This window comes from Actinia tenebrosa, unplaced genomic scaffold (assembly GCF_029948245.1).
Source record: "Actinia tenebrosa isolate PJP-AT-01 unplaced genomic scaffold, QUT_ActTen_1.0 PGA_scaffold5__44_contigs__length_20552954, whole genome shotgun sequence".
In the NCBI taxonomy this organism is placed as follows: domain Eukaryota; kingdom Metazoa; phylum Cnidaria; class Anthozoa; order Actiniaria; family Actiniidae; genus Actinia; species Actinia tenebrosa.
Genome location: NW_028292582.1, coordinates 18,092,230 through 18,110,673, shown reverse-complemented (window position 1 = coordinate 18,110,673; position 18,444 = coordinate 18,092,230). Strand labels below are relative to the sequence as shown.

At 37.3% G+C, this 18,444-nt stretch overlaps 1 protein-coding gene and 1 long non-coding RNA gene across 2 annotated transcripts; one reads left to right on the top strand and one right to left on the bottom strand.

Moving 5' to 3' along the window:
• The first annotated feature begins 8,129 nt into the window (after positions 1-8,129).
• LOC148906783 (uncharacterized) lies at positions 8,130-10,417 on the top strand. Its single transcript, XR_016121272.1, has 2 exons — positions 8,130-8,278; positions 9,614-10,417. It is a non-coding gene; the product is annotated as an uncharacterized LOC148906783 (long non-coding RNA).
• A 2,710-nt stretch (positions 10,418-13,127) lies between these two features.
• On the bottom strand, positions 13,128-16,347 carry LOC148906782 (uncharacterized). The gene is made up of 2 exons (XM_089037570.1): positions 16,220-16,347; positions 13,128-15,661 (listed from the first exon to the last, which is right to left on the bottom strand). Exon 2 carries the CDS (start codon positions 15,648-15,650, stop codon positions 13,857-13,859), a length of 1,794 nt encoding a protein of 597 aa, XP_088893696.1. The 5' UTR covers positions 15,651-15,661; positions 16,220-16,347; the 3' UTR covers positions 13,128-13,856.
• Positions 16,348-18,444: the final 2,097 nt, after the last annotated feature.

Genomic DNA, 18,444 nt, shown 5'->3' with positions numbered 1-18,444 from the left:
ATGTGAGTGGGACATCCCACAGTTATGCACAAGGCGAGCCTCTAGGATATCACGATCATGATGGGCTATTAAGTCACGCATCACAAGGAGCCAGAGTAGCAGACTGGAAAAATCAATCACAAAGCGACGAATCGTGTAATTGTTGGGGCATGAAAGGGGGCGAGGGAGAGACGTATTGCGAAAGGGTCAGGGGTATATTGTATTGCCTCGTCTGCTGCTGAGAGAAGTTCTTGACAATCCCTGAGAGGGAAAATATCAGGCAGGCAGTTATTTTAGACAGCCGTAAATCTTTGGTAATTAAGGCATGGGTGAAACGTGGTTGGATAGCAATCTGGCACATCTCATTACAGTCGCTCCCCCCTCCCTTTAATTGGTTTGTGCCAAACGACAGAGCTCTAAGGAATAATTAACGGGATAAAAAACTAAGGACCGGGATGGTAATACCTACTGTAGTGTTTAGCGGGGCCTTACGCATTAGGCAATGAAATGATCGGAAAGGAACACCAGTTAAACAGTTTTGCTTCTTGAGACGGCAAGCAACTTGATACGAGTTTTTTTGGGGTCAAAGAAGCAAATGCCACTAAAATGTATAAAAATGTATCATGTTTTAGCCATATTGGAATGAGGTGTGAGGTTTAACACTATGAAAAACTTCTTGTTGCAAATGCCATGCAAATATTTAACAAAAATTAAGTTGATAGTCACACACTGACTCTTATTTTTGAAAGTACAATAAAACTCTTACAAAAGCAACTATTGTAAAGTATTTTTTTTTTTCGATGTCGATTATTAGTTATCGACAATTTCGTAAATCGTTAAGGCTTTTTTTAAAAACAAGAGATATGAAGATTATAGCTTTGTTGCCGTAAGTTTACGTAAAAATATTATAACAATCAAGAACATAAAACAACTTAAAATAGTAACGAAAAGCTTTTAAAAATAAGTTATGAAGTTCAGCGGGGTTGAAAAGTTGTTAATAAGGGAGTTATCCTTGTTCTTGCTCAACGACATATAATGGTAATATTAAAGTATGTCTTAAGCTTCAACATCGTTTAACATTAAGTGTTGGTGGCGATCGTGCGAACTGTAAGCCTGATATTCCCCCCATCGTCAGAGAAAAAAACCACGTGTTTGGGGGTTGATTAGTATAAAGAAAGGAATATGTCTGTTTTCATTTCTATAAAGAAAAACTTACATATAAACTTTATACTTCGTGGCATTTTCGAGAATACGGTATCACATAGAGTAAATGTACGTAAGCTGAAGTTATGTAGTCATTATTACCTGTTTACATAACTTTTTGATCAAATTTTAGACAGATCCTATATATAACGGATGATCGAATAGGATATGATAACCAACTCCCAAACTAGAAAAATAGGTTTTTAATACCTTTAAGTTCGATGACCCGATCGTGAAAAGTCCACACCACAGTCGGATCAAGTTCTCGAAAAACTGTCCCTCAGTAATTGCCGAAGCATGAGACTTTCCAACGGTACTACTATCTCCAATCAAATGATCCTAAATTGATAGAATACTTATGTTTAAAGCCTAAGCGTTCCATGTCTCGAATCTAGTATAAGCGCATCGCTTCGACATGTTTTTCTTGTCAGAAAAACGATGTTTTAACTCGTTTTTGATCGTGAGATTCGCGCCTCTTGATCGAGTGTTTCGAGGTCGGTGTAGGCCTCTAGTTAACTGATCTAAGCCACACCGTGTTTTGATCCCTTCTGGTCTCAAGGAGCTAGAGAAGATCACCTACAATACAATAAAAACATATTAAATTTATAGACGTTTCGATTGACCGTGTAGTTGTGAGTTTTTCAATTTGGATATAAATTACTTGTGCGGGCAACGCGATCCGAGTCGTAATAACAACGACGAAAACATTTCTGTCGAATGAGAACTCACTAAGATTTCCTGTCCGATTATTATTTACGCTATGAAAAGGAGAAAAATAGTGGGTTTTAAGCTCATCTGATCTTACCATACCTTTGAGTATCTTGTCACCAAGCAAATGGGGCCTTCGAGTAAATAATACAGAAATCATAACACGATTGCAAGGTTTATATTTGGTAAGACTGACTTAGTTAAGACAGGTATTGCTTCGCTGATTAATGAATGTATCATGAGGGTTTGGTGCTATACTGTCCCTGTCCCGCCCCTCCCCCTGCGTATATCAGGACTTTGAAGGAGAAAACAGTGGGGGAAAACTAATAAATACACTAGATGCAATTATATTTATCATGCAAAATTAAATTGAAAAAAGACCACTGTTAGTAAATTAATTAGAAAAAATGCTTTTTCTACATTTGAATTCTCGAAACTCACTGGAATTGATGAAATCCAATCAGTCCAATAAAATATTAAAAAAATAGTTAAGCCCGCATTTAGATAATCTTATTTCCTATGGATTCCTATTAGTTTTGTTCTATTATGATTTTTTAATATTTCTGTATGTAAACGGGGATCTTAAGTTTACGAAGCAAAAACTCTTTTCACATTAAGATGAAGCCAATTTTTGTGGAATCAAATATCTTAAAAAATCCATTTGTTCTTAAATACAGAAAAAAAAAAGAATAACATTGAAAAAAAGAACATAAGGGTAGAACAGAAAGGAACCTGACACAAATTTCCAGAAAAGAAGCAGATACTGGACCCACACAACACAAAAAAAACCGTGAAAAAAGTTCAAGAAAGAACTTAAATCCGCGGAAATGAAAAACAGACAAACATAGCGCCAGTCCACGGATCCTCTTTTGATCGAGCACCAACTCCTCGAGGCCTGGGTTCTGACTTTCATATGGCGCGACGAAGAAAGAAGTGTTGTAAACAACACACAATCTACTGAAAATATCTCTATATCTCAAGATGTCGAACTATCTTTAGCAGGTAGTAAGATTACATCTGTATCCTTGTATGACGTTTTCTTGTGTGTAATGTGAGACTGTAAGATTGTAAAAAAGTTTGTAATATTCCTACTCAACGTGGAAGCCAGGTGAGCATGGGGAGAAGGTCTGTTGTTTTTGCTAAACGACTCTGTGATAAAAATAAATGCATGAACTTTTTGGTTCAATCTTCTCTTAATATCAGCTTCTTTCCTATTGTTATAGTCGGAGGAATAGATTCAGGTTAAAAAGGTTGACCCATGCGGTTTTTTTTTGTAGCAGGAACGGTGAGCTGCTGCGGCTTGTACCGTGCGAACCCATTTTTTTGGCCCAGTATGATTTTCTGTTATGGGAAGGCAGCTAAAGCTTTCAACTTGACGTTAATGCAATAATATGTTTGCTATTGACACTTAAATTGTGGCAGTGAAAAATTAATTTTCTTATAATATCATCTTGGACACAAACGTAAAATTTTCCTTGCCTCAGTCATACATATAATTGAACCAAGAATAGTTTTATTAAATTTAATATTTTACTAATTGGCACATTTTATGATATTATATTTTACAATTACAATTACAAATTTTGAGGGACTTTTCTCCCCAGAACCCCACCCCCAGATTCCCTGCCCTCCCCCTCCCCTCCCCCTCCCCCCCCTGCCCCCCCCCTCCCCCCCCCCCATCCGCACCCCCTTCTCCCCCCTTCCCCCATTGCAATCTATTCTCTTCATTCCTATGGGACAATAAATGCAAAGTCCTCCGCAGCAAGATCATGAATCCCATTTTTATTGCTCATTGAACTTCTATTGCAAAAACTTGCTCTCCATGCGAAGTTTTGAGAAATAAAGAGGAAACAACTTTGCTGTGAATGTAACTTGATTACCCTCTATTGGTGGAGACAACAGATATTCTAATCTAGCTATGTTTGTAGTATCATGTGCCACATTCTCTTCTAACAATTGCTTTCAAATAATCTGTGTATGTTCTTTCAATTTTTAGACGAAATCTTGGTATCCTGTTCTTGGACAAATGCTCTCCTTAATGTTTGTGGTGTAACAAGGAATATTTAGTCAACTACTTAACGATCACCACATCAAACACACCAACCACACAAAGTTTTCTTAATTAATGTATTTATTACTTTACGGATATTATTTATGAGTCCCTGTTTTAACCGAGGGGATTTCTGGAAGTAATTAAAGGGAAAGAGCTGGAAAGTACTTGGTTCTTGGTTTGAAATTTGATGTGGAGGCTAACTACTGGTGGTAAAGCAATACCAGTATACAAACCTTCAAGTATCCAGGTACAGTATTCTTGCGAACACTATTACAGTATATTCTGGTTCCTCCTCTTTTTTCTCTTTTTAGCGTGACAGACATTGATCGACCATGTCGTGAACATTTGTGGAAGGTTTTTAAAAAAAACATTTTTGAATCTTTCAGTCAGAAGCCAGATTCCATATGATGCTCAATTTTTCCCACGAACCAGAGTTTCTTGTGTCATTCCGTTTGTTGTAATATTTTTTAAAAAATAATACTGTAAAAAATTCTAATATAACAGTGTATCCGTGTTCTTTTGGAATAACTGCTACTTGGTACTTCATCAATAAAATAATATTTTTGTTTTAGTCTGTAAATAATTAAATGTTTGCGCTTATAGTAGTTGTTGCCCAATATGTAGTAGTAAAAAAAAAAATTGGGCCCATGAGTGCAGCTAAGTAACATTTCAAGATTTTTCTGCAATTATATTGGAAAAACCATGGTTGGTGCACATACAAAAGCTGCTTGATTCACACTAAAATTGTTTCTATGGAAAGTGCTGTTTCATCATGATAGTTTATGAAAAAAGCTCAGGAAAAATTCTAAGGGGTCCTAGTTCACCAAGTGTCAAGAACTAAAAAATCATATGTCTTGTCTTCCTCATCAATATCAACAAAACTAAAAACTCACTATCACTACCACCGCTATGGTAACCAGCATAGTCACCAGAACCATTATCACTGCAGTTACAGTGTACATGTAGATCACATAATGATTCATTTTTTTATTTAATCAAACAATCTACCAAAATCCGGTCTATAAGTCAGCAATCCACAAATCAAATTAGAATTTAGCTTTAGAACCAACTTGCTTGCATGAATATGTTGATTGCAAGCAATTAAACTGCAAGACCAAACTCAATCGATCATCATCACAACACCGTCATTATGTATGTGGCACGAGTGATTCTATGGCAGCATCAACACAAACTTGTGAAATTCACTAATAAATCATAATAATTCTTTTGGTAGTTTTGAACTTTATAATCCTAATTAAAGATCCAAGCACTAGTTATATACTGTACGGGGTTTTGAATTTGCTCGTCAGTCCCTATTTATTTACATTACTTTTACGCAACAATTATTGATAAGCTTTTGACCAGCTGAATAGATTCCAGCGCAATGCTACTCAACACAATGACGCAATGAAAAATAAGGAAGTGCTTGCCAATATGTGAAACAATAAAAAATAGCCAAGACAAACTCAGATTTTGGCGTTACAATTTCTTCTTTCTTTTCCATGCACTTAGCTTCGTAGGTTTCATCTATAACAACGGTTAAAGTAGCAAATACAGTATTATCCTTGTCATGATTATTGTCATTATCACTACCATTGGCATTCATCATTACCCTTACCTTTTTAAGGAAATAATAATAATAATTGTGTCTTGCCTTGTCTTTTCAAGGTCCTTTGATTTGTTTTTCCTTACCAACAGTATTAGTTCTATCCTTAATATTTTTTTTAAAAGATCGCGGTATAAAATTAGTACATTCATTAGTGTGGGTGGTGTCCTCGTTGGAATAGCTGTCTGGTACTGCTGATTATTATGCGCTAGAGATATGGACCAGGTCAGTTAGATAATCCTTTCCATATTATGAAGTAATGACTAATGTTGAAAAAACTATTCGGGTGATGGCTTTTGGGGCCTACCAGTGGTAGAGTAATTATGATTCGTAGAGTGTGATTTTTAATGAAAAACTGATGCCACTAACTGAGTGACAGGTAGACAGACAGGCTGGTGCGCTGACTAACATGATTGGCTGATGTTACTCCCTGCCGGCCTGCCCCCCGCCTGCCCCTCCAGCTCAACCGCACCGCCTGCCTGAACTGCCTGACTGACTGACTGACTGAAGGACTGACAGCTGACTGGACTGACATACTGCTGACTTACTGACGACTGACTGACTGACTTGATGACTGACTACTGACTGACTGACTGCCGGACTGAGCTGCTGACTGACTGACTGACTGGACTGGAATCGCTATTCTAAGCATGGTTTTTCCATTAAGTTATCACAAGAGATATTCAACCAAAGCACAGCTCTTGAAATTCTAGAGTTTTCGCCTTAGTTGCTCTTCTTTGACATTTCATCATTGAGATCACTGGCGGTAAGTAGAATCCAGGGCTCTAGGGTCAGAATGTGATGCCCAAGGAAACCATACTAGTCAGTATGAAAATTGTTTTGCACAAAGTTTGTGGAGTAACTTTTGAAACAAGTTTTAGACAAGGAGAAAGGTATTTCCACATTGTCATTGGCAGGACAGTAGATTACCTCAAAACTGCTTTACTAATAATTAATTGGATTTTGTAGTTCCCAATAGATTCTTGGTGTGCATTGGTCTTGTGTGGAAAAGTATTTTGTATGGTCTTTCTAATGTGTCCAAGACTTCTTGGTCACAAAAAACCTTCAGTCGAAATGAGAATTCCTGAGCCATGATTGGTTTATCTGTATCTGTTGGTTCTGGAAATACAAATGTGTCGGATTTCTTCTTGTATAGGATTCTTTTTGAAATGCCTGAACATAGTTTTTTCTCCTTCACAACTCTTTTGGGAGTCGCTGTGTTTTAAGATAAGACCTCAATTTATGGGAGTCAATGTTGTGTATATAGGGTTTGCAATCACCTCTCACCCTAATGTGTTTTATGTAAAACACATAGAGTTCCAGTTGAATCTGTTAGCAGTTAATGAGTTGGGAATGGTTTTTGAACGCTATTGTTCTTCAGGTTTGTTTGGCTGATTTATTCCCCATGTCATATGGACATTAACAATTGCACAGAGAAGGAAAAGTTGCTCCATTTGGGTTCATCAGTATGATGCGCAAACATAGAAAGTTTTTTTTTAAAATGTTCTAAAATAGCTATGTTTGTTGTTTTTTTTGTTGTTCCTCTTGAGTTCCTGCATTTGCTAAGCACAAATATTTGAACCCTATCAATACAATAAAATCACACAAACAAGACATTTCCAGAGCAATATCAAATTTATAAACACAATTATTATTTTTCCCCCTGGCTAATGTATTATTATTCTGACTTATTATTTTGGATTTTCACTTGAACAAATTTATTTTTTTTTTCCAAGGGCTGTGTTGAAAAGAATGAGCTTTCTTCAATTAAATGAATTATGGATGGCGGTAAGATAATCTTGTTGGTGTCAAGTTGAATGTCCAGGAACGTTTACTTTTTTGACGGAATGTACCCTATTGGCCAGAAATTCCTGGGAAAATGTAGAATAGCTCTCTGATACCTTAAAAGCTTTAATTTTATCGAACCCTGACAACCCTCGGGCTGATCTTATCCAGGGCACAGCTATCTCACGGATCGAATTAGAATTGCGAGTGTTTGGTTTTGTGCTGAGACAAGACTGGAGATCCCGTGGAAAAACCCTCAACTACAAGAAATAACACTCATAAGGTGAGAGGCGAGTTCATACCCCCTACACTGATTCCACAGGGACCCAAGTTAGATTAAAAGAAAGGGTGAATGTAAATAATGAATTAATTTTTTAAATTCGAGATCAAGATAATGTCCTCTCCTAAGCGAAGAGCCAAAAAATTAATGAAAAAATGCACTAGAACATTTTTTTCGCTGCGTGGCCTTTGTTTTCTAATATAATTCCCTATGGGGATCTTGATGTCGATCTATGTAATATATATCTCTACCGTCAGAGTATATATACATACGATCACAAGATACCATAGGAATTATGATATAGGAAAACAAAGGCAACCGCGAAAACAATTTTCTAGTGCCTTTTAATTGGCCTTTTTTTTATTTTACTCTTTCGCATTACGGAGGACATATCTTGATCTCGAATTTAAAAATCATTAATTATTTAACATTCACTTCTTAATCTAAATTGGGCTCCCTTTGATGTGACCATGGTCTTTATAATTAATTCTTATTTCTTTGTTTCTCTAGCATTTTATTTCCTTGGATTTGCTTGTGTGTCTTTTTCTCTTGTACACACTCATGCCAATAGCGTTGAAGATCAGTAGTGCAATGGTGGTGAACCTGTCGCTTCTGACTGCTGACTTTACACGCTATTAATCGGCTTGTACTCTTCAAGTACAAGGTAGGGCTATCACATTCAACTGGTTAAAGATTTCCTCGGCTTGGGAGTAATGTTTTCACACGTTAGACCACATGTCATTTCCTTGAGCACCATTTCTTTGTTTAACGGTTGCACATGAGAGGGCACATGCATATTGATCCAACTCAAACAAAGAATATTATTCCAACGGCAATGACTCATGGACCGGAATGGAAAAACAATACGCGTAAGCTAAAAAAGCCTACTTTTCAATGGTACTCTCTGAAAATATAGTTAATTACTTTTAATCCTATACTCATTCCTAAGGCTGTTTTATAGGGCATGAAGCTTAGAACTCTTAAAATACCGTAAACCTACGAAAATAAGCCAGAGCGGCTTGTTTGCGCAAGCTCAATGTACCTTTTTGCGTATCATAAATACCGTATTTAGCGTTAGTGAACTCAATGGCAACTGTTTTCTGGACCTTGCGTCTCTCTTAAACAAGCGGGAACAAGCTTTATTCGTCATGAGTCACATAAGGCCTTCAGGCTTTATTTAGTTGTGACATAATATTGTCGGCGAACTAATAACAACTAAAAGAGCTATATATGAAATCACAAAATTGTAAAACTTGGCAACAGTATACATCTTAGCTTTTGTTTGATATATTATAGTTTATAGGTATATTCCCATGGACCCCATGGACTCAGCATGGCAAAAAGCAGTAGGGCCCGGTTGTACGAAGGGTAGATAGCGCTATCCAACGGATACATCCTTATCCAGTGGATAAGTCGATACTGTTATCCAATGAATTTAGCATGGATAAGATTTACACGTCTATCCATCTTTAGTACAACCGCTGATCGTGGAGACTATGGGCTCAATTATGTTTAGGAGTGCTTAGAATGAAGGTTTCAAATTTATCGTCCTTATCTTTAGTAGGGCTTATATTGAAGGCGCGATTACACGGAGCATTTGGCGTTGCGTCACAAGTTGCATGGAGACCATTTTCGAGTTCCAAATTACCGCTATCTTCCTTGATTACAGACTCATTTACTCAGTCTTAGCCTCGAATCTGTGTCTAAATATTCACAAATACCAACGGTAAAGTAAAGAATGCACAACTTCAACAATACAAACACTTTGAAATTCCACGGATCTTGACTGAAACACGTGAATATTCTGCACAAAATCGAGGCTAACCCTGAGCAACAGAGAACTCTTAACTGGAGGATTGCAGCGTCTAACTTACAGCGCAATTTGAAAACTGTTGCGAGACTAGTTGCAAGAGAAAATTGCTCCGTGTAATCGGGTACATATTTTTTTGGTATTCTTATTGGATAACTACGATTTGTACTTTTCTGTTTTCCTTTTCAGTTTTCACCACTTTATTTTGCTGCATTCTCCCTGGTGATTACTGGACTTGTGTTCTACAACAGCAAATCTGTCCCTACACTACCCCCTTCGAATCGAACATACTTACAGCTGGAGGATGAAAATTCACCTCAAGAAACAGAATTAAACGTTTGTTGTTAATAGGTTAGTTTAGTATAGTGCACACCATATAGCCGTGAAAAACGTAAATTAATGAACTTGCCCAAATTAGTAAGCTCAGTACACCTCAGTAGACCATAGACCTACAAAACGTTGCACTAATTTGAAAAATTTTGTTTGTTAACTTTTTCAAAGCAGATTAAGATAAAAGAGTCAACATTTGTAAGTATGAACGTATAGTTTACTCAGCAGAATTGATGGATTCAATTGCCGTGTTTTGAATCTAAACGAACAAGCAATAGGCTTAAGCGAGTAAGTTAAGCTCCTTTCTGAAGTGGACCTGCTTCTCCATATATTTCAAAGAACGGCGTTCTTTTAATAAGACAAATTATCCACGGTTTAATTATTTTGCCATTAGAGACCTTTTGCTCTAAGTTCTTGCTAGGTACCGCAAACCTTGATCTACTTACAGTTTGAGGTCAAGCGTTTTTCGTTAAACTTTGGAGTACACATATATTAACGAAGTTGTTGTTGGAAAAGCGGCGATATTGACTTTCTTGGATGCTTAGTTATGCTCGCTTTTAGTGGTACTATTTCTGTCAGTATAAAAGTATGAAAGGGCCACAGGTTTGTTAGCATATTGCTATTTAGTGCTACCCTCAGTAAATAAAGAGTTTATTATTATTATATTATTATTAAACTAATTTATTTAAAAAAAGACAATGAAAGAACACGATTTATTCTGTGTACTAGTAAAATGCATAATTAACACAATATTCAGGCAATGAAATGCTGAGGCAAATAAGAAACGTGAAAACCTACCTTCTGCCGTTGAAAACGTCATGAACCCACGTCAAACGTGACTCCAGGGTCTAGTTACGTGATCCCTAGACTTTCGCAAAGTCCGCCGCCCGCTTTTTTCTTTTTTTTTTTACTGGGCGCACGTTGGAGTTATAGCATCAACCATTATTATTGATAAACCATGTTTTGCTGCTCCGGATATAACATGAAGAAACAAATAAATGAAAACCACAATCCTTTAGCTCCGCCCCCGAAACCCGATACTCCTGTATCAAATTCGGAAATGGCGGGAAACGCAAATGAATATCCTGCAAGTCGACAAGTCGACCTCTCGCGACTTCGTCGCTCGAATTAAAAAACGCGGCTCGAATTAAAAAACGCCGGGAAAATAAAGAGAGTCCACTTGGGGCAAGTCTAAGTGATCCCCTAGCGGTTAGCGCGTAAACGATAAACCGGTGTGCTAAAGCTCTTTGTCTTCGTCTGGCACTCTTGTGTTTCGTTAGGTTGACTCATCACCCTGCTCCGAAAATGTCAGTTCCCCGCAGACAACTAAACAGAGGTCTTTTCTCTTAGTGGGCAGCACCGCTCTCACTTTCCTCTCTTCTCCTTCTCCTCCCTCCCTCTCCATCCACTCCCTCCTCCTCCACCTTCACTCTTATTATTTCCCTTCTCTGGGCCTTTTCCTTCCCCTATCTGTCCTCTATTCATCCCTCCCCCAACCCCATTCTCCTTCTTCTTCCCTTCCTCTACTCTTATCTTCCCCGCCCATGGAATACTCTTCCTTTTCCCTCCCCGCTGTTCTCATTTACTAGACTCCTACCTTCTTCCTATACTTTTGTTGCAGTATTCGTTTGTTTTTGTTTTGTTTCATTTCGTTTTCGTTTTTCTTTTCTTCTTTTTTCTTTTCTTTTCTTTTTTTCCTTTTCCTTTTCTTTCTTCTTTTCTTCCTTTTCTTTCCTTTTCTTTCCTTTCCTTTCCTTTCCTTTCCTTTTTTTCCTTTCCTTTCCTTTTTCTTTCCTTTTTTCTTCCTTCCCTTTTCTTTTCTTTCGCTTTTCTTTGTTTTTTTTTTCTATCTCGTGTCTTGGCTGTTTTTCTGTTTTTCTGAGGTTGGTCAAAAAGTATTTTTCTTTCTTCCCTTTCTTCTTTCTTGGGAGGTGATTGCAGTGTGCCTTAGGAGGGCGGGACGTGGGAAGGAATGGACGTTGGTGAGTTGGAGTGAAGTCGCTGGTGTCTTTGTTCTTTTGGGTCTTGTTAAAGGAATTGACTATTTGGGTAAGAGACTTATGGGATTGGCGAATTTTTCTTTTCTTGTTTCTTTCTTTTCTTTTCTTTCTTTTCTTTCTTTTCTTTCTTGTCTTTTCTTTTTCTTTTTTTTTATTTGATCCTATTCGTACAACATGGCTGCTAGAAAACCTTCCTAGGGCTTTTAATAAAATATATTGAGATGCTTAATTATGATTGTAATCATTGTTGAGCGTGATCAGTCAGTGTTTATTTGTAATTGTGCCTGTTGCTGATTTGTTAAGCAGTACTGCGCAATATTAGTTAAGAAAATATTCGATCAATCAAATATTTAATATGAATCAGGATACAATAGGATATCATACGAAGTAAAAGAAAGATAGACCTTTTTACCGATACGGCGACCATCTTGAATTCTATTGTTTTGTAATCAAGACATTATGGGATGCCGAGGGGGCAACTATTGGAAAATTTATAGACTGCACAGCTGTCAGGGTGTCTTCATATAACTTTACTCTTTTCAATTGAGGTACGTCTATAAAGCAACTGGATTTGCTGTTGCGTAGATAGAACAATATGCGAAACACCAAGACTTCAAATTATACGTAACCCCGTTTCTCTATGCATTATAAATTTTCTACGTTTGCCTCCATAATTCAAGATTCGTCACCTTACATTACACCTTATGCTAAGTCTACTGACTATTATGTTGATCAATAGATCTAAACATTTGCTTCAAAGAAAGTAAGTATAAAAAATAAAATAAGATAGCAATCTGACTACACATTGATGCATGCAAAGACATTATTTTTGCAATAGCATTTTCACGGTCACTAAAAATAGATATAATAAAGCCTTGTGGGATCGTAATTCGGTCAAACGTGCAAACGATCAAATGTTTCGATTACGTGGAAACGAAGAATACCAACAGTCGAGAAACCATAAATTGGAAGCAAGAAGACTGACAAAACATTGTAGGAGCATATTAGCATGGGTGCTGGGCTTGGCTTGTCCGCATTTCAATCCCACGATGTATAATTGTAAAGTTATCCTTGGAAAATGCTAGTGAGATCATTCATTACCTTATTGATGATCTTCCCGACCGTAGTGACCACGAAACAAGAGCTCCAAGTCGAGGTTGTACTCGATAAATAGGCAGTAAAATTAATGTATAAATCAATGTATAAACCACCAAAATGATTATCTTAGCTTAAATGCAGTTTCAGATAGACAAAATTCTGAAAACAAAATTCACTTTGGAAATATTCAGGGTAAAGTAGAAAAGAGTATGCAGGGACGGATCCAGGGGAAGAAATTTCTCAGTATATCGTTAGTAACAGCCCCCCCCCCCCCCCCCCCCCCCCCCCCCTTTCCTAAAATTCCTGGTAAAACCAATGTAATAGTCACTGCCTTGAAAATTGCCTGGATACGCCCCTGATACGATATTTTTGGTGTTGAAAATAAGTTTGATTTTTTTTCTTTCGTGATAACTGACATGGAGTGAAATGCCGGCAAAGTTTGTTTACATCATCGAGCACTAAATTGACTTCCCTTAATTTCAGTTTTAGATAACTTCTGTAAATAAAATGAATTTACTTCGTTGGAAACTTTAAATTACCTTACGTATACCTTAGGTAAAAAGTAAAAGAATTAAAAATGAATATTATATTTCTATACTACACCCTATATAGGTAAAAATGTACGTGAGAGCCGAGTTCTTAAGCTTTACCCCACAGTACGCCCTACATTGGCTTTTGGGGGACCCCCACAGTACGGCCTAAGTTGGCTTTATGGGGACCCTTACAGTAATTATCAACCATCCGCAGATTAATGGAATCAATATTAGAATATTGGTACTTGATAATGTATTCAAAATTACCTTAGTGAACTCAAACAATGGGGCCCATCATTGATAACAACCTCAACTTAGAGCTACTGTCTGGCGACTTCGGGAATGGTCTGTTTTTTAGTTCTAAATCTTAAAGTTAAATTAGTACCATGCGTTTTTGATTTTTATGTTTCCATCGCTCTAAAAGAAGATATTGACTGACTATCCTCAACTTGTGTTGTTGTTCTTTGTCATTCACTTATCTACTTCATACACAATAGGCGGTATACATCTGTAATCACATCCATCTTTACAGCACTTCAGTGTTATTCCAGGGTGCAACTCGCTGCATTTCTGGTCTTCATTACATTCATCATCTGGCTCTGGTGGACATTCAGCAGGCGTAGGAAATTTTGGGCATTCGTATATTTTAAATTTTGGTGATGCTGTTACGTTACTCTCAGGTTTATCTGTTTTGGTATCTATTACAGGAAGTGAAGGGACACATCTGTAATCACATCCATCCTTACAGCACATCAGTCCTAATCCAGGGTGCAACTCACTGCACTTCTGGTCTTCATTACATTCATCATCTGGCTCTAGTGGACATTCTTCAGGCGTAGGAAAAATTGGGCATTCGTATATTCTAGTTTTTGATGAAGGTGTCATCTGTTGTGTGACGGTAGTCTCAGGGTTAGTTGCGACTGATTTTGTTGTTGGTGAAGATGAAGATGCTGTAAGTTGTTTTTCAATACTCGTAGGTTTGGTGACTGGTTTTGTTGTTGCAGAAAGTGTTGTCTGTTGTTTGGCTTTACTCCCTGATTTATCTGTTTTCGTATCTATTACAGGAAGAGGAGGAACGCATCTGTAATCACATCCATCCTTACAGCATTTGAATCCTAATCCAGGGTGCAACTCACTGCATTTCTGGTCGTCATTACATTCATCATCTGACTCTAGTGGACATTCATCAGGAAGAGGGAAGATTGGGCATTGCAATATTTTAGATTTTGGTGATGCTGTTACGTTACTCTCAGGTTTGTCTGTTTTTGTATCTATTACAAGAAGGGGAGGAACACATCTGAGATCACATCCATCTATACAGCACATCAGTCCTAATCCAGGGTGCAACTCGCTGCATTTTCGGTCATCATTACATTCATTGTCTGGTTCTGGTGGACATTCAGCAGGCGTAGGAAAATTTGGGCATTGGTATATTCTAGTTTTTGATGAAGATGTCGTCTGTTGTGTGACGGTAGTCTCAGGGTTGGTGGTGACTGGTTTTGTTGTTGGTGAAGATGTTGTATGTTGTTTTTCAATATTCGTAGGTTTTGTAACTGGTTTTGCTGTTGCAGAAAGTGTTGTCTGTTGTTTGGCTTTACTCCCAGATTTAGTTGTTTTCGTATCTATTACAGGAAGAGGAGGAACGCATCTGAAATCACATCCATCCTTGCAGCATTTTAGTTCTAGTCCAGGGTAAAGTTCACGGCATCTTGTGTCGTCATGGCATTCATCGTCTGCTGGTCGTTGACATTCAGCAATTTCAGATGAGTTAGGACATGTACCCTGTACATCATATGTCTGGGTATTTGATCCCATGATAGGAGGAACGCACCTAAAATCGCATCCGTCACTACAGCATTTCAAGCTTCGTCCAGGGTATTTGGCATCACAACTGGCATCGTTTTGGCATTCTTGGTCTGGTCCTGGAGGAAACTCGATCGAGGGAGGATTGGTGGGGCATTTTGCAACGAGGTTTGTGCCATTTATCTTTTCTGTTGACGTTGGTTTTATTTTAACTACAGAAGTGCCAAGGGTCACGCATCTCCTTCCACAATCATCGCAGCACGTCAAACCTTTACCGGGATAACGTGCTTCACAATCCTGATCATCACTGCAAGAATGACTTACTTCTGGTGAACATTTTAAAGAAAGACTTGGTGGACACGTTTTTGTGGCAAGTGAAGCACAATGAATCCTTTCAAGGTCCAGATGCACCAGCAGAAAGACCAGCCAAATAATTATGTATTGAATGCTAGACATCAGCATAATTTCTGAATCTAGTTTGAAATTTATATATATAAAATATAATTAGAAAAAAAAAAATTTTTTTCTCCGCAAATGGACGACCATAGAATTGTGTAATCCTAGGGAAGTTATCAAATTAGGAAAAGTCATTCATTAGGTATGCCTGAGTTGGACACTTGGAAAGTCCTTCTATACAGCCCCATTTCTACTTCAAATCTATGATTGGTAATTCTAATAAGTTTCGTAAGCGCCACTGTATTTCTAACGTTGGTGACATGACTACATAGGTATTCAAAATTCAAAATTCAAAATTGTAGTCTGTTTTAAACAGGCGAAACACTCTAGGTTTGTTTTTCCCGGTCAATTTTGAGTCTCCACGTCGATTTTTCTTTAATGTATTAGCTTTTGATATTGTTCTATTACAGAAAAAAAGAAAAAGAAAGAAAGAAAGAAAAGAAAGAAAGAAAAGAAAAAACATGGACTAAAACGAACTGCAGAAACTGATAGTTAGCGCATGCAAACATTGAAAAGATTGAAAACATTGAACATTGAAAACATTGAAGCTTAAAATGAAAAATATAAAATATTACCTTCAGTTTTGTAAGTCCAACCCTTAGCACAGTCGCAAGCAAGTACTGCGATCGATGGCTCCTAATGTCTCAGTAAAGTAATATGTCTGAGCATATATGCTCGGATAGTTTCACCAAGCATAATCGCGTTTCCGGATATTATCTCTTTTAGTAATCTTTGCCAGGTCAATTTGTTGGTTTCTATTAGTTTTCGGCTTGGCCTTTAGCATTAACCCGATAGTTTGTTAAACATTCACACGGAAACCGAAATCCATTCTTAACTAATATAAACGTTCATCTATTCAATTATTTTTTCTTTTTGGGCAATTATGAAACTAGTGACGAAATGAATAACACATAGTTACACGATGCTCTGCCCATTGAAGCTCAGCTTAGGGATATAGAAAGTACGTACGACAGGAAGACTCTAGCATATCAAACATAGAGTGTCGTATTTCCCTGTGTTTGTTGTCTGCGAGGAAGACCCACGCGTTAACATCGTCTCCGTATCCTTCCTCGATTTTCCAAAGTTTTTCTTTTTTGACTTGTTTTTTATTTTTTTTCTTTTCTTCTTCAAAAATTTTCATATCGAATTCGTTATAAAACGACGGCCTTTTTGTTTGCCGCTTTTCCGCACAATTCAAATACGGAATTGATCATACCATATATGGAGTGAGATTTCTTTACTTCAACTTCGACACTAACGTAAGTAAAGCTTGATATGACCCGGGTCAGATGATGAATTTCTATAAACATAGTCGGAAAATCAACAGCGAGGTCAGGTACGTATACCAGCTTCTATTTAAGTATTACAATGTAAATTTAACATTTATATATATATATATATATAGTATTAAACAAAGATTTTATATCATGATAACAACAATAATTTCTCTACTAAACTATGACTTCAGAGTCACATAGTTTTATCGTTTTTTTTTCTTCCGAGAGTCTATACTTTTAAACATGTACATTCTCAGTATTCAGAACTACAGGGAAAGGTTTGACGAATCTCTGATCCTCAAGCAATCCTAACGCATTCTTAACTACCCCCCCCCCCCCTCCCCTATGTCTACTCTATATGTCAACTTACACACTATAGTTTTCCTATTCTCCCTTTGTTAATTTGAGCTATCTCGTTTTTATTTTCTTTTTTTCCGTACGCATAGACCTCAAACATGATGGCGTTTTATACCTACACTCATACCACGATCCTTTTCGATACCTTTTTTTGTTTTGCTTACGTTCACTATTGTCTTGGTATTCTCAAAGGAGTACTAGATTTAGCATTTGGACAAAGAAAGAGTTTTGAAAGGGATTGTGGTAGTTTAGGTATGAAACGTACAGTATAGTGATACCACGGACCGCAAATCCGCGCGTGTTGCAACGTTGCATGCAACAAATCTGAAGTTGGATCGCGCTATATTTTTGCAACATTGCGCGCAACAAATTTCATCGTGTGAACATGGCTGCAACACTGCGTGCAACATTTTGACACGTACATTTCCAGCCAATCAGCTTGCACCACATTTATAACCGCTTAACCAAATCCCTTAGCATAGCAGGCTGACACAAGAGTTGTTGCGTGATTTTGTTGCAACGTGTGTCACCCCGATTCCAGTTTGTTGCATGCAATGCTGCGCCTGACGTGTGCACGTGTGGCCAACCTTTAATAAGGCTGTAGTAGTTGTACCACTACGCCATCCCGACTCTCCACTAAAATAATCATAATGGGCTGGCTACTGGTTTCGTGTAACACGAATAAAATATTGAAAATATTTTCCGAAGAGAAATACATGATTAATTGAAAATAGAAAGTTGAAAATATGTTTCTTGTTTTTCTTGTTTTTTCTTGATTTGAATCTCATTTTACCTATAGGTATTAAAGTCATAGAAAAAGAGTGTACATTTTCCTCCGTGGCGAACGGCTGATTCTTATTTTTAGACAATAACTGCCAAGCACAAGATGAATATAGAAGATTAAATTTCTCTATATTTCTGAACCTTTTCCAAATTTTTTCGCTCATATATATAAAAAGTGTATAATTTTGGTTTCCTAATTTTCCTGAAAAGAAAAACAAGAAAGACATAACAACAAATATAAAAATATAGAAACTAAGTATAATACTGTAATTCGCAAATGAAATTTTCTATAATTAGTGTTTAAAAAACGAGTAGGAGTGCTTTACCAGGTATAAAAGCGCGAGGCGTAGCCGAGTGCTTTTATACCAGATAAAACACGATTT

Coding starts and splice junctions, on each gene's coding strand:
- LOC148906782 (XM_089037570.1), bottom strand. CDS start 15,650: ATGCTGATGTCTAGCATTCAATACATAATTATTTGGCTGGTCTTTCTG.